The following is a 13,828-nucleotide window of genomic DNA, read 5'->3' as shown; positions in this document are numbered from 1 at the left end:
AGGACAATAACATGTTCCATGCTCCAGAGTAGGCAAACCAGACAATCTCCACATCAACACTGACAAAGAAACAGAAAGAAATAACTGTTTACCCACAAGCAGAAAGACATTACATATATTAGAAACCAATACTTTCTCATTACTTTATTTTCCAGATCAACAGACTGGGCCACAGCAACGCCTGGCAGGGGACAGCTAGTATAAACATAAACATTCTCGCCGTAACACATATATATTAAAAGGAAGCTCAGGACAAGGTCCTGGGTCAGATATGGCTTTTGGCGATATTTTAAATGACCTTGTAATGCTTTAAGATGTAACAACGGGGAGGAAAAGCTGACACCTTTGACTTACAGTTTCTTTGCAAAATCCAGGAGGAGGAGCGTGACCGAAACGTCGTGATCTGGGGTCTTGTTCAAAATGCAGTAATCCATTTCTTCGTCCTAAGGACGGGAAAAAAACATTGAGGGTATTTACCACACTCCCATTTCTCTCTCTAGAAAAACACAGCATTTGGGATTGAAAGTAGCAGGAATTTCACTTTGGAGGCCCACCGAGATGAATTTAAAAGTTGCTACAGAATGCAATTGCATCATAGCAAGTGAAAGACTGGAATGCTTTTCTGATTTTACTTTTTAAAAAATTAGTTATTTACGACATTTGTATGCTGCCCTTCTCACCCCGAAGGGGACTCAGAGCGGCTTACAAGATATATTTATATACATACATGATATTATGTTATAAGTGTTTGTTTAATATCATTTATGTTGTTCACAAATAAAAATCATATTATAAAAATATATTATGTTATTAGCATAGTACAATATCAATATTAAATATTATTATATTGTACTATACCATTATATTGTAATATTATTAATAATATTACATCTATATATATAAATTTGTTAGGGGCATCCAACGAGGAAACAAAACTCAAAAAACCCCCAACGAAACTGTACCAAAATTGCCATGCCCATAACACAACCCACAAGGTACAAACATATCTACTCAAAATGAAAAACAACACAACAACACACTCACAAAACGGCAAAACAACAAAACTAAAAAAAAACCAACGAAACTTAACCAAAATTGCCATGCCCATAACACAACTCACAAGGTACAAACATATCTACTCAAAATGAAAAACAACACAACAACACACTCACAAAACGGCAAAACAACAAAACTCAAAAAACCCCAATGAAACTTAACCAAAATTGCCATGCCCATAACACAACACACAAGGTACAAACATATCTACTCAAAATGAAAAACAACACAACAACACACTCACAAAACGGCAAAACAACTGAGCATGCGCATTGGTGCCCAGCCGCAAGTTCCCTGGCGCGTGCACACAGTTCCCTCTGCGGAAGCCATGCCCACTCCAAGGCCCGCCGCGCCGCTTCCTGCACACACACCCCCCCCCCCGCCGCACGCACACACACAACCCCACGCTCCATCACTCTCCCCGCTGCACGCACACACGCAACCCCACGCTCCATCACTCCCCCCACCGCCACACACACACGCGAAACCCCACTCCCCCCGCTGCCGCACACACACACGCAACCCCACGCTCCATCACTCCCCCCGCTGCCGCACACACACACACAACCTCACGCTCCATCACTCGCCTGCCCCAATCTTACCTCCTTTTACTTCACGCCACCTCCAAACCCCACCGCACCCCTTCCCACCCTGTCAAAATCCAGGAAAGACAGGAAGGAAGGAAAGAAGGAAGAAAGAGAAAGGGAGATAAAGAAAAGGGGGAAGGAAGGAAAGTTAGAGAAAGAAGGAAGAAGAAAAGGAAAGAAAAGGAAAGATGGAAGGAAAGAAAAGAGAGACAGCAGAAGAGAAAGAAAAAGGGGGAAGGAAGGAAAGAGGTAGAGAAGGAAGAAATGAGAGACAGAGGGAGGGAAAGAAAAAGGGGGAAGGAAGGAAGGAGAGAAGGAAAGAAAAAAGGGAATGAAAGAAGGAAAGAGGGAGTGAAGGAAGGGGGAAGAGAGAAGGAAGAAAAGAGACCAGAAGAGAAAGAAAAAGGGGGAAGGAAGGAAGGAGAGAAGGAAAGAAAAAAGGGAATGAAGGAAGGAAAGAGGGAGTGAAGGAAGGGGGAAGATGTAGAGAAAGAGGGAGGGAAGGAAAGAAGGAAAGAGAGAAGGAAGGAAAGAGGCCAGAAGAGAAAGAAAAAGGGGGAAGGAAGGAGATAGAGAAGGAAGAGGAGAAGGAAAGATGGGAGGGAAGGAAGGAAGGAGGTAAAGAAGGAGAGAAAGAGGGAAGGTTGGTCACAGCAATGCGTGGCGGGTAAAGGTTGTTATTTCTATTATTATTATTATGCTATTGTTCCTCTGAGACCCTTTTAGGGGGAATGGGAGAGGTGTCAGGTCCCAGAGGCAATGCATTGCATTATTGTTATTGTTATGATGGTGGTGAAATAAAAGGAAATAAAAAGAGAAAGAAGGAAGCAAACAGGGAGGGAAGAAAGGCAAAGGAAGAAAGGGGGAGGGAATGAAGGATAGAGAGAAGGATGAAACCAAGTAGTGAAAGAAGGAAAGAAAGAAAGAGGTAGAGAAGGAAGAAAGGAGAGAAAGGGGGAAGGAATAGGTAGGTACTTCTCTTTCATAATAGTCCAGATATCTACCTCAACTTTGATAAGTTTTACTATAGGCCACAGCAACGCGTGGCAGGGCACAGCTAGTGTAATATAAACATATAATTATAATACCATAATTTTATTAATATTATATAGTGCATTACATTATAATATTATAAATATTATATGTATATACAATATAGTACATTACATTACATTCTATCATTAGCATATCACAGGGGACAAGGTGGAACTGTCCCCTGGCCCCCTTTCTCTTCAGTTAAATAAATTCAATACTTTTATTCTACTTGCCAGGTAAGTGGAGAATCCATCGTTCCGCGTTCGATCTAAACTGAAGCCCACCTAAAAAAAAATGAAATAAATCAATTGAATCTGGTTTCAAACAGCCTTATATGTGTTGTTGAACACTTTCATGGCCGGAATCAGTGGGTTGCCGTGAGTTTTCCGGGCTGTATGGCCATGTCCTAGAAGCATTCTCTCCTGATGTTTCGCCTGCATCTCTGGAAGGCATCCTCAGAAGTTGTGAGGTCTGTTGGAAGCTAGGCAAGTGGGGTTTATATATCTGTGGAATACTGTCCAGGGTGGGAGAAAGAACTCTTGTCTGTTGGAGGCGGTTTTCCTAAGACCACCTTCCAAGAGAGGCCTTCCCTTCTCTCTGTGTCTCCTCCATCTTAAGCACAATTGGTGGGAACGAGAGAGAATAGGGCCTTCGTTTTTGGTTGCAAACGCCCCTCGACTCTGGAATTCCCTTCTTCTTCCCAGGGAAGCCAAAATGGATCACTCCTTGCTATCCTTCTGCGGCATGCAAAAACCTTCTTATTCAGCCAGGCTTTTAAAGACAAAGGTTTTTAAGATAAATTTGGGGGGTGCTGTGGGTGGGATTGGGGGGAATATGAGTTTTAAATGCTATTTTAGCACATCTACTGAGTTTTAATTTTGTTTTTATCATCAGGGGCTCCAAATGAAAATAATAAATCAATAAATAAAAATTATCCACCTTTCCCTGTGTCAATAATAATATTATTATTAATAATAATAATATAGCAAAATAATAATAATAAATTATCCACCTTTCCCTGTGTCAATAATAATATTAATAATAACACAGCAAAACAATAATAATAAATTATCCGCCTTTCCATGGCAACATCAGTATTAATAATAATAACATAGCAAAGTAATAATAATAAATTATCCGCCTTTCCCTGTGGCAATAATAATAACATAGCAACATAATTTTTTTTATTGTGTCAGGAGCGACTTGAGAAACTGCAAGTCGCTTCTGGTGTGAAAGAATTGTCCGTCTGCAAGGACGTTGCCCAGGGAATGTTGCCTGGATGTTTTGATGTTTTCACCATCCTTGTGGGAGGCTTCTCTCATGTCCCCGCATGAGGAGCTGACAGAGGGAGCTCATACACACTCTCCCTGGATTTGAACCTGTGACCTGTCGGTCTTCAGTCCTGCTGGCACAAGGGTTTAACCCACTGCACCACCGTTGACTCCATATTATAATAATAACAATAAATTATCTGCCTTTCCCGGTGGCAATAATAATAATACTAATAGTAGCAATAATAACATAGCAATACAGTAAGAATAATATTATCTGTCTTTCCCTGCAGCAACAAAAACAACATAACAACAATAATAACTTGAAAGTACAGCCGATAACTACCTGGAAGCTCCTGTCCACGTCTCCAATCTGCTTGACCGAGAGGCTGCTCACATTGACCTTCATGAAGCCATCTTTGAAGAAGCCGAAGGTATTGAGATGGACTTTCTGCCGAACATCATCCTGAGTAAACGAGGAATCAAAAAAGGAAAAGTACAAATAGTCCTGTTTCCAAACATCAGGGCGCATGAAGTGAGCGACGTGTAATTGCTCAATGACACATGACTCTACTTGCCGCTTGAGCAACCACAAGATAATCTGAAATTATCATAAACATATGGTGCATAAAATGTTCTTTGGGTTGTGCGTATCAGGTCGTTCTACAATTTCAACAGTTAGGGTTAGGGTTATAATTTTTAATTTTAACCCTATTATTATCCTATTTCTTTCTATTTCGATAATACTAATAATAATAACATCTTGATTTTTGCAGCCCAAGAACAAGCAATTAGATCCAATGCCATCAAAATCGGATTTGAAAAGTTGACGACAGATACCAAGTGTAGACTCTGCAAGGAAGCAGATGAAACAAATGAACTGCTGCAAGAAGATGGTGCAGACAGACTACAAACAGAGGCATAACACCATTGCTCAGGTGATTCATTGGAACTTATGCCACAAACACCATCTGCCTGCGACAAAGAACTGGTGGGATCACAAGCCGGAAAATGTTACAGAAAATGAACACATCAAACTCCTCTGGGACTTCCAGATTCAGACAGAAAGAGTTTTTGAGCATAAGACTCCTGACTTCATGATCATGGGGAAAAACAAAGTGTGCATTGTCGATGTTGCAATCCCAGACGACAGCAGGAGTGAAGAGAAACAACTGGAAAAGCTGACACAATATGAGGATTTAAAGATCAAACTGCAAAGACTCTGGCACAAGCCAGTCAAGGGGGTCCCAGTGGTGATCGGCACACTGGGTGCAGTGCCTAAAGACCTTGGCCTGCACTTAAACACAATCGCCGCTGACAAAATTACAACCTATCAGCTGCAAACTGCCACCCTACTGGGATCTGGACACATTATTCACCGATACATCACACAGTCCTAGACACTTGGGAAGGGTCCGACGTGGGATCCAATACAACAGCCAGCAGTGTCTGCTGTGGACTCAACTTGTTGTGTTTCAAATAATAATAAAAATAATAAAAAATAATACCAATCTCCCTTTGTAGCTTGAGGTGAGGTACAATATAATAATAATAATAACAAGAATAAAACTTTATTTATATACAGCTCCATCTCCCCGAGGGGACTCAGAGCAGTTTCCAGGTAACATCACAAAATCTGTGACTTTTGTTTGTTATGGACTCATATTGTGTTTCAAGCAGTAATAATATCTATTACTATTAGTATTGTATTCCTATTTCGAGAATAGTAATAATAATAATATCGATTATTCTTAGTACTGTATTCCTATTTTGATAACAGTAATAATAATATCAATTACTCTTACTACTGTATTCCTATTTCAATAACAGTAATAATAATATCTATTACTATCAGTATTGTATTCCTTTCTATTTCAATAATAGTAATAATTATTATTATATCGATTACTCTTAGTACTGTATTCCTATTTCAATAATAGTAATATTATCAATTACTATTAGTACTATATTTCTATTTCAACAATAATAGTAATAATATAATCAAGTACTTAGTACTGTATTCCTATTTCAATAACAGTAATAATAATATCTATTACTATTTAGTACTGCATTCCTTTCTATTTCAATAATAGGAATAATAATGTTAATTATTACTAGTCCCGTATTCCTTTCTATTTCGATAACAGTAATCATAATAATATCTATTACTATCAGTGTTTTATTACTATTTCAATAATAGTAATATTGAAGTAATAGTAATATTAACCATCAATTACTATTAGTACTGTATTCCTATTTGAATAATAACAGTAATAATAATAATAATATTGATTACTCTTAGTACTGTATTCCTATTTTAATAATAATAATATCAACATATATTACTCTTAGTACTGTATTCCTATTTCAATAACAGTAATAATAACAATAATATTGATTATTACTAGTCCCGTATTCCTTTCTATTTTGATAACAGTAATAATATCAATTACTCTTAGTACTGTATTCCTATTTCAATAATAGTAATATTATCAATTACTATTAGTACTGTATTCTTATTTCAATAATAATACCAACATCTATTACTATTAGTACTGTATTTCTTTCTATTTTGATAATAGTAATAATAATATTGATTACTATTAGTACTGTATTCCTATTTAAATAATAATAATAATAATATCTATTCCTATCAGTATTGTATTCCTTTCTATTTCAATAATAGTCATAATAATATCTATTATTATTAGTGTTATATTCTTATTTTGATAATAATCATAATCATAATATCGATCACTATCAGTATTGTATTCCTTTCTATCCCACTCCTATTTTAATACAAGGAGTAGTATCGATTACTATTACTATGATGATGATGAAATAGGGAAGCTTCCTGATTCCTTCGCCTGTCCCTTAGCTGCTGTGGGACTCCAACTCCCAGAAGCCTCCGCTGGGAAGGCGGATGGCGGAGGATGCTGGGAAACAGAGTCCGGGAGGCCTCACAGGCCCAGAAGGCCCACCGGAAGGCCTGGGGACTAGGCCGAAGCCTACCTTGAGGGCCAGGTGGTGGACGCGGGCCTCGGCGGGGCCTCCGAGCAGCAAGGACGCCGCCGCCAGCACGGCCAGCCCCAGATGAGGCCTCCGCCGAGACCAGCCGCCGCCTCCGCTGCCGCCATACGCCGCCATCTTGACGCCAGCGTCAACATCGCCCCCCAAGCCACGCCCACTTCCGGTTTGGCGTCACAGCCTCGTGGGCGTGGCCTACGCGGCGCCTCTGAAGCGCCGAACGCGTTAACGTTACATAGAGCTAGGAAAAATAGAAGAGGCAACCATTGTGTCTTCCAACGGGGAGCTTCCGGGTTCAACCTGTCTCGTTTTGTGCTATAGGAAAACATAATACTAATAATAATGCAATAATACATAATTCTAATATTCTGCTATGATAATAGTAATATTATAATGTAATACTAATAATAATGCAATACAATATTATACTAATAATAATGCAATATAATAATACATAATACTAATGGTAATAGTAATATTATAATATAATATAATTATAATATAATATTACTAGTAATTAATAATAATTAATTAATAATAATGCAATATAATAATACTAATATTGTGCTATGATAATAATATTATAATGTAATACAATATAATATTAATAATAGTGCAATATAATAATATATAATACTAATAATAATAGGAATATTATACTGTAATACTAATAATAATGCAATATAATAATACTAATATTGTGTTATGATAATATTATAATGTAATACAATATGATACTCATAGTAATGCAATATATTAATACATAATACTAATATTGTGCAATGGTAATAGTAATATTATAATATAATACTAATAATAATGCAATAATACATAATTCTAATATTGTGCTATGGCAATAGTAATATTATAATGTAATACTAATAACAATGCCATATAATAATACTAATATTGTGCTATGATAATAGTAATATTATAATGTAATACAATATTATACTATGAATAATGCAATATAATAATACATAATACTAATAGTAATAGCAATATTATAATGTAATACTAGTAATAATGCAATATAATAATACTAATATTGTGTTATGATAATAATATAATGTAATACAATATTACATACATTATACTAATAATAATGCAATATAATAATAGATAATACTAATATTGTGCTATGGTGATATTAATATTATAATGTAATACTAATAATAATGCAATATAATAATACTAATATTGTGTTGCTACTTGGTCCACCCAATATTAGCAACACAATATTAGTATTATTATATTGCACCAAGTAGCAACAGTACCAAGTAGCAACAGTCAGAACTGACCACGGAACAACAGACTGGTTCCAGATTGGGAAAGGCGTCCGGCAAGGCTGCATCCTCTCACCCAACCTTTTTAACTTGTATGCAGAACACATCATGCGAGGATGTGCGGGGCTGGATGAATGCAAAGCTGGGGTGAAAATTGCTGGAAGAAACATTAACAACCTCAGATATGCAGATGACACCACTCTGATGGCGGAAAGCGAGGAGGAGCTGAGGAGCCTTCTAATCAAGGTGGAAGAAGAAAGCGCAAAAGCCGGGTTGCAGCTAAACATCAAAAAACCCAAGATGATGGCAACAAGAATGATTGACAACTGGAAAATAGAGGGAGAAAATGTGGAGGCCGTGACAGGGTTTGTATTTCTAGGTGCAAAGATGAGTGCAGATGAAGACTCTGGCCAGGAAATCAGGAGACGCTTACTTCTTGGGAGGAGAGCAATGTCCAGTCTTGATAAAATAGTGAAGAGTAGAGACATCAGACTGGCAACAAAGATCCGCCTAGTCAAAGCCATGGTCTTCCCTGTAGTAACCTACGGATGTGAGAGCTGGACCTTCGGGAAGGCTGAGCAAAGGAAGAGAGATGCTTTTGAGCTGTGGTGTTGGAGGAAAGTTCTGAGAGTGCCTTGGACTGCGAGAAGATCCAACCAGTCCATCCTCCAGGAAAGAAAGCCCGATTGCTCACTGGAGGGAAAGATACTAGAGACAAAGTTGAAGTCCTTTGAATGCCACATCCTGAGGAGACAGGAAAGCCTAGAGAAGGGAATGATGCTGGAGAAAGTGGAAGGCAAAAGGAAGAGGGGCCGACCAAGGGCAAGATGGATGGCATCCTTGAAGTGACTGGACTGACCTTGAAGGAGACCCTGGGGGTGGTGACGGCCAACAGGGAGCTCTGGCGTGGGCTGGTCCATGAGGTCACGAAGAGTCGGAGACGACTGAACGAATGAACAACAACAACAACAACAATATTGTGTTATGATAATAATATTATAATGTAATACAATATTATACTAATAATAATGCCGTATAATAATACATAATACTAATGGTAATAGTAATATTATAATGTAATACTAATAATAATGCAATATAATAATACTAATATTGTGCTATGATAATAATATTATAATGTAATACAATATTATACTAATAATAATGCAATATAATAATACATAATACTAATATTGTACTATTTTAATAGTAATATTATAATGTAATACTAATAATAATGCAATATAATAATATTTAATACTAATATTGTGCTATGCTAATAATATTATAATGTAATACCACATAATACTAATAATAATGCAATAGAATAATATATAATACTAATATTGTGCTATGATAATAGTAATATTATAATGTAATACAATATAATATTAATAATAATGCAATATAATAAAACATAATACTAATGGTAATAGTAATATTATAATGTAATACTAATAATAATGCAATATAATAACACTAATATTGTGCTATGGTAATAATAATATTATAATGTAATCCAAATTGATACTAATAATAATGCAATATAATAACACATAATACTAATATTGTGCTATGTTAATAATAATATTGTAATGTAATACGACATAATACTAATAATAATACAATATAATAATATATAATACTAATATTGTGCTATAATAATAATATTATAATGTAATACAATATGATACTAATATTAATGCAATATATTAATACTGATATTGCGCTATGGAAATAATAATATTGTAATATAATACAACATAATACTAATAATAATACAATATAATAATATATAGCACTAATATTGTGCTATGCTAATAATATTATTATAATGTAATATAATATTAATAATACAATATAACAATATATAATATTAATATTGTGCCATGCTAATAATATTATATTGTATATACATGCGATATTAACAATATATTATTATTTAGTATATTTTATTTATTTATTATGGGTTATTATTATTATTATTTTGTTTATTTTTACCCTTTATTGCACATTAATTAAAATGCAGATGGCTTTTCATTGCAGAGGAAGACCTGATATCACAAATGACCACTAGGTGTCAGCAGAGTACAACTCCTTGCTTAGAGTATTATTATTATTATTATTATTATTATTATTATTATTATTATGGCAATTACATTATATTATATTTAGTACTAGAGTTATTAATACTTAATGGAATTCACTTAAGAAATTATATATTTCTCCATCAATGCAATGCAGGTTTCACAGTGTTCTTCCCAGTTTATATTTTAGGATGAATTTGACACTTTTGTATTTCGAAAATGCTTACAAATACATTTCCACACTATTTATATGATGATGATGATGACTTCTCAGGCATTTCTATTTATATTTTGTGAATCTGCTATATTGGTTTTCTTATTACATGCTTGCTGGGTTTTTTATAGACTTGCGGATAGATTTCCTAAATATAATAATAATAATAATATATTTATATATATTTAAATTGTATGCTGATGTTTTCGTGTTAAGCCACTTTGAGATAAAGCAGGGTATAAATAAATAAATAATACATTTCCTATACGATATCTTTATTTTCAGCACTATTCTTTCCCTGTTCTTAAATATGTATTTTTCGGAAGCTACCCTCGCTTTATTAAATGTTTGATATATTTTGCAATATTATTATTTAATTAGGACTTTTAAATCAAATTATTATTGTTATTATTATTATTATTTACCTTGAGCTGAAAGGAGGAACATGTAAATTATTATTATTATTATTATTATTATTATTATTTATCTTGAGCTGAAAGGAGGGGCATGTAATAAATTATTATTATTATTATTATTATTATTATTATTATTATTTTCCATGACCTTGCCTTGAGTGGAGAGAGGAGATATATATATATATATATATATATATATATATACCTTGAGCTGAAAGGAGAGGCGGGTAATAAATGAAATCAAATAATATATTTTCGGTTCTTGCGTATCTTGTCACATCTTTATTTTCAGCATAACTCTTTCCTTATTTGTGTTTGTGTGTGTGTATATATATATATATATATATATACTGTATGAGATTACACACACACACATATATATAACATCTTGTCTTTACTAATAATATAATATAGTATATTGTATATACGTATAATATTTATAATATTATAATGTAATACAATATAATACTAGTAATAATAATTCAATATTATAATTATAATTATAATTGTATATACGTATAATATTTATAATATTACAATGTAATACAATATAATACTAGTAATAATAATTCAATATTATAATTATAATTATATATTTAATTACATGTAATATTACTAATAATATTACAATATAATGGTATAGTGCAATATAGTAATATATACTGATATTGTACTTTGCTAATAATATAATATATTGTATGAAAATATATATTGTAAGCCGCTCTGAGTCCCCTTCGGGGTGAGAAGGGCGGCATATAAATAAATGCCGTAAATAAATAAATAAATAAATAAATATGCATAGATATAATATAACATAATATATATTTGTATACACATTATAACATATTATATATATATATATATATATATATATATATATATTGGCATGCACACTTTATAACATTATATATAGATTGCATACACACATTATAATATAATATAACATAATATATATTTGCATACACATTATAACATTTTATATATATTTACTTACACACATTATAACATATATTTTGCACATAAAGATTATAACATATTTATAACATATTTACATATACATAATAACATATTTATAATATATTTGCATGCACACATTATAACATTTTTGTATATATATTTGCATTTGCATACACACTTTATAACATATATATTTGCATATACACATTATAACATGATACAATATATATAATATATATTTCCATACACATTATAATATACATTTGCATGCACATTATAACTTATATATTTGCATATACACATTATAACATGATGTAATATAATAAAATATATATTTGCATACACATTGTAATATACTATAACATAATATATATTTGCATACACATTATAATATAAATTTGCATGCACATTGTAACATAACATAATATACGTATATATATATATTTGCATACACACATTTTAAAACAATATATTTGCAAACACAGAATATACTATAACATTATATATATATTTGCATAGATATTTTAACATAATATAAATATATAATATATATTTGCAGACACGTAATATACTATAACATTATATATATATTTGCAAACACATTATTTATATATATATATATATATATATATATATATATATATATAGTATAATATATATTATACAGTATATATAGTATATTTAGTATATTTAGACGTCCCTCCCCTTTGCAAAACACCACTCCCAGGGCCAAAGAGCATTTAAAACGGTATGAAACCGCCTTAACTCTGCAACGTGGATGGGGAAACCCTGTTGCTAGGGAGAATCCCAACCTTTTGCATTGGAGGGGGGGAAATCCTGGGAGAGTGACGTCATAGCAGCCAATTTTGCAAATAGCATGCATCCTAATAATAATACTAATAATAATACTAATTGCAAATGGAAGGCTTTGTGGGTAAGATTAAGACTAGTAAGATTAAGACTAGTATATTATGTGTCTGCAAAAATATATTATATATTTATATTAAGATGTGTTTGCAAACATATATATATATATATATATATATTTGCATAGACATTTTAATATAATATAAATATTAGTAAGATTAAGACTAGGAATGCTAGTGATGCAAAGCTTTGGATTCTGCAAAGGAAGAAGGAGTCAGTGTGTTTACATTTTGCAAAAGAGAGAGAGAGAGAGGCTTTGCACAATGGCTTGCATCCTTGGCTGCGCGGTCTGCGCATGCGCCAACCTCCCAAGGAGCATCACCCATTCTCTCCCGGGCCTTGAGGCCCGCGCATGCGCAGAGGCCACTCCCCCTTCCCCAGCTGTCAAGCCCTCCCTCCTCTTTTTTTTTTTTGCATTTCTGGCCATTTCCCCCCCTTTTGCAAGAAGCAGAAGCAGCAGCAATGAGGAGGAGGAGTGCTCCCTCTGCTTAGCAAGGAAAAAAGGAGGAAAGGAAGCCCAAGGAGGGGTTGCATTGCAGTGTTTTGGGGGGGCCCTTGGATGCCCCCTCCCTTGCAAGAGCCTTGGAGGGGTGCTGGCCCTTTGCTGCCTCTTGGGGAAGGAAGGCCAAGAGGAGGAAGGGGCCAGGGACCCCCCAGCACTGGGAAAGACCCCCACACTGGGGAGAAGCAGCTGCTGCAACCATGAGCTGGGGCACAGAGCTCTGGGTGAGTCAGGACAGACCCACAGGCATAGGCATGCATCTCCATGGCATTCCTGCTTTTGCATTTCTGCATAGAATTAAATTATTATTATTATTATTTAGTATATTTTTTGCATTTCTGAATTTTAAATATTATTATTATTTAATTTATTATTATTATTTAGTATATTTTTGCATTTCTGGATTTTTAAATATTATTTTAGTTTATTATTATTATTTAGTATATTTTTTGCATTTCTGAAT

The 13,828-nt window shown here is 33.8% G+C and overlaps 2 protein-coding genes across 13 annotated transcripts in view; one reads left to right on the top strand and one right to left on the bottom strand.

Annotated features, from left to right (window-relative positions):
* The window catches only part of GPR107 (G protein-coupled receptor 107), a 34,783-nt gene extending 27,649 nt beyond the window's left edge, over positions 1-7,134 (bottom strand). Inside the window, exons 1-4 of the mRNA XM_067471786.1 lie at positions 6,962-7,134; positions 4,296-4,415; positions 2,912-2,962; positions 355-443 (exon numbers count right to left, since the gene is read on the bottom strand). Of these exons, the coding sequence (XP_067327887.1) occupies positions 355-443; positions 2,912-2,962; positions 4,296-4,415; positions 6,962-7,096 (395 nt within the window). The 5' untranslated portion in view covers positions 7,097-7,134. The remainder of the gene's footprint in view (positions 1-354; positions 444-2,911; positions 2,963-4,295; positions 4,416-6,961) is intronic.
* A 6,082-nt stretch (positions 7,135-13,216) lies between these two features.
* FNBP1 (formin binding protein 1) overlaps positions 13,217-13,828 on the top strand; it is an 86,423-nt gene continuing 85,811 nt past the window's right edge. For 5 of the 12 annotated variants that reach the window (XM_060757541.2, XM_060757545.2, XM_060757543.2 and 2 more), the window contains exon 1: positions 13,218-13,589. In XM_060757541.2, coding sequence (XP_060613524.2) covers positions 13,566-13,589 — 24 coding nt within the window. In that variant the 5' untranslated portion in view covers positions 13,218-13,565. Of the gene's footprint in view, positions 13,590-13,828 lie in introns of all 12 variants that reach the window. The other 7 variants (XM_060757548.2, XM_060757546.2, XM_060757544.2 and 4 more) reach the window with 4 other exon arrangements.

The sequence above is a fragment of the Anolis sagrei genome, chromosome 11 (genome assembly GCF_037176765.1).
Source record: "Anolis sagrei isolate rAnoSag1 chromosome 11, rAnoSag1.mat, whole genome shotgun sequence".
Lineage (NCBI taxonomy): Eukaryota > Metazoa > Chordata > Lepidosauria > Squamata > Dactyloidae > Anolis > Anolis sagrei.
Note: the sequence above shows the minus strand (reverse complement) of the source record. Positions and strands in the feature narration are given on the sequence as shown.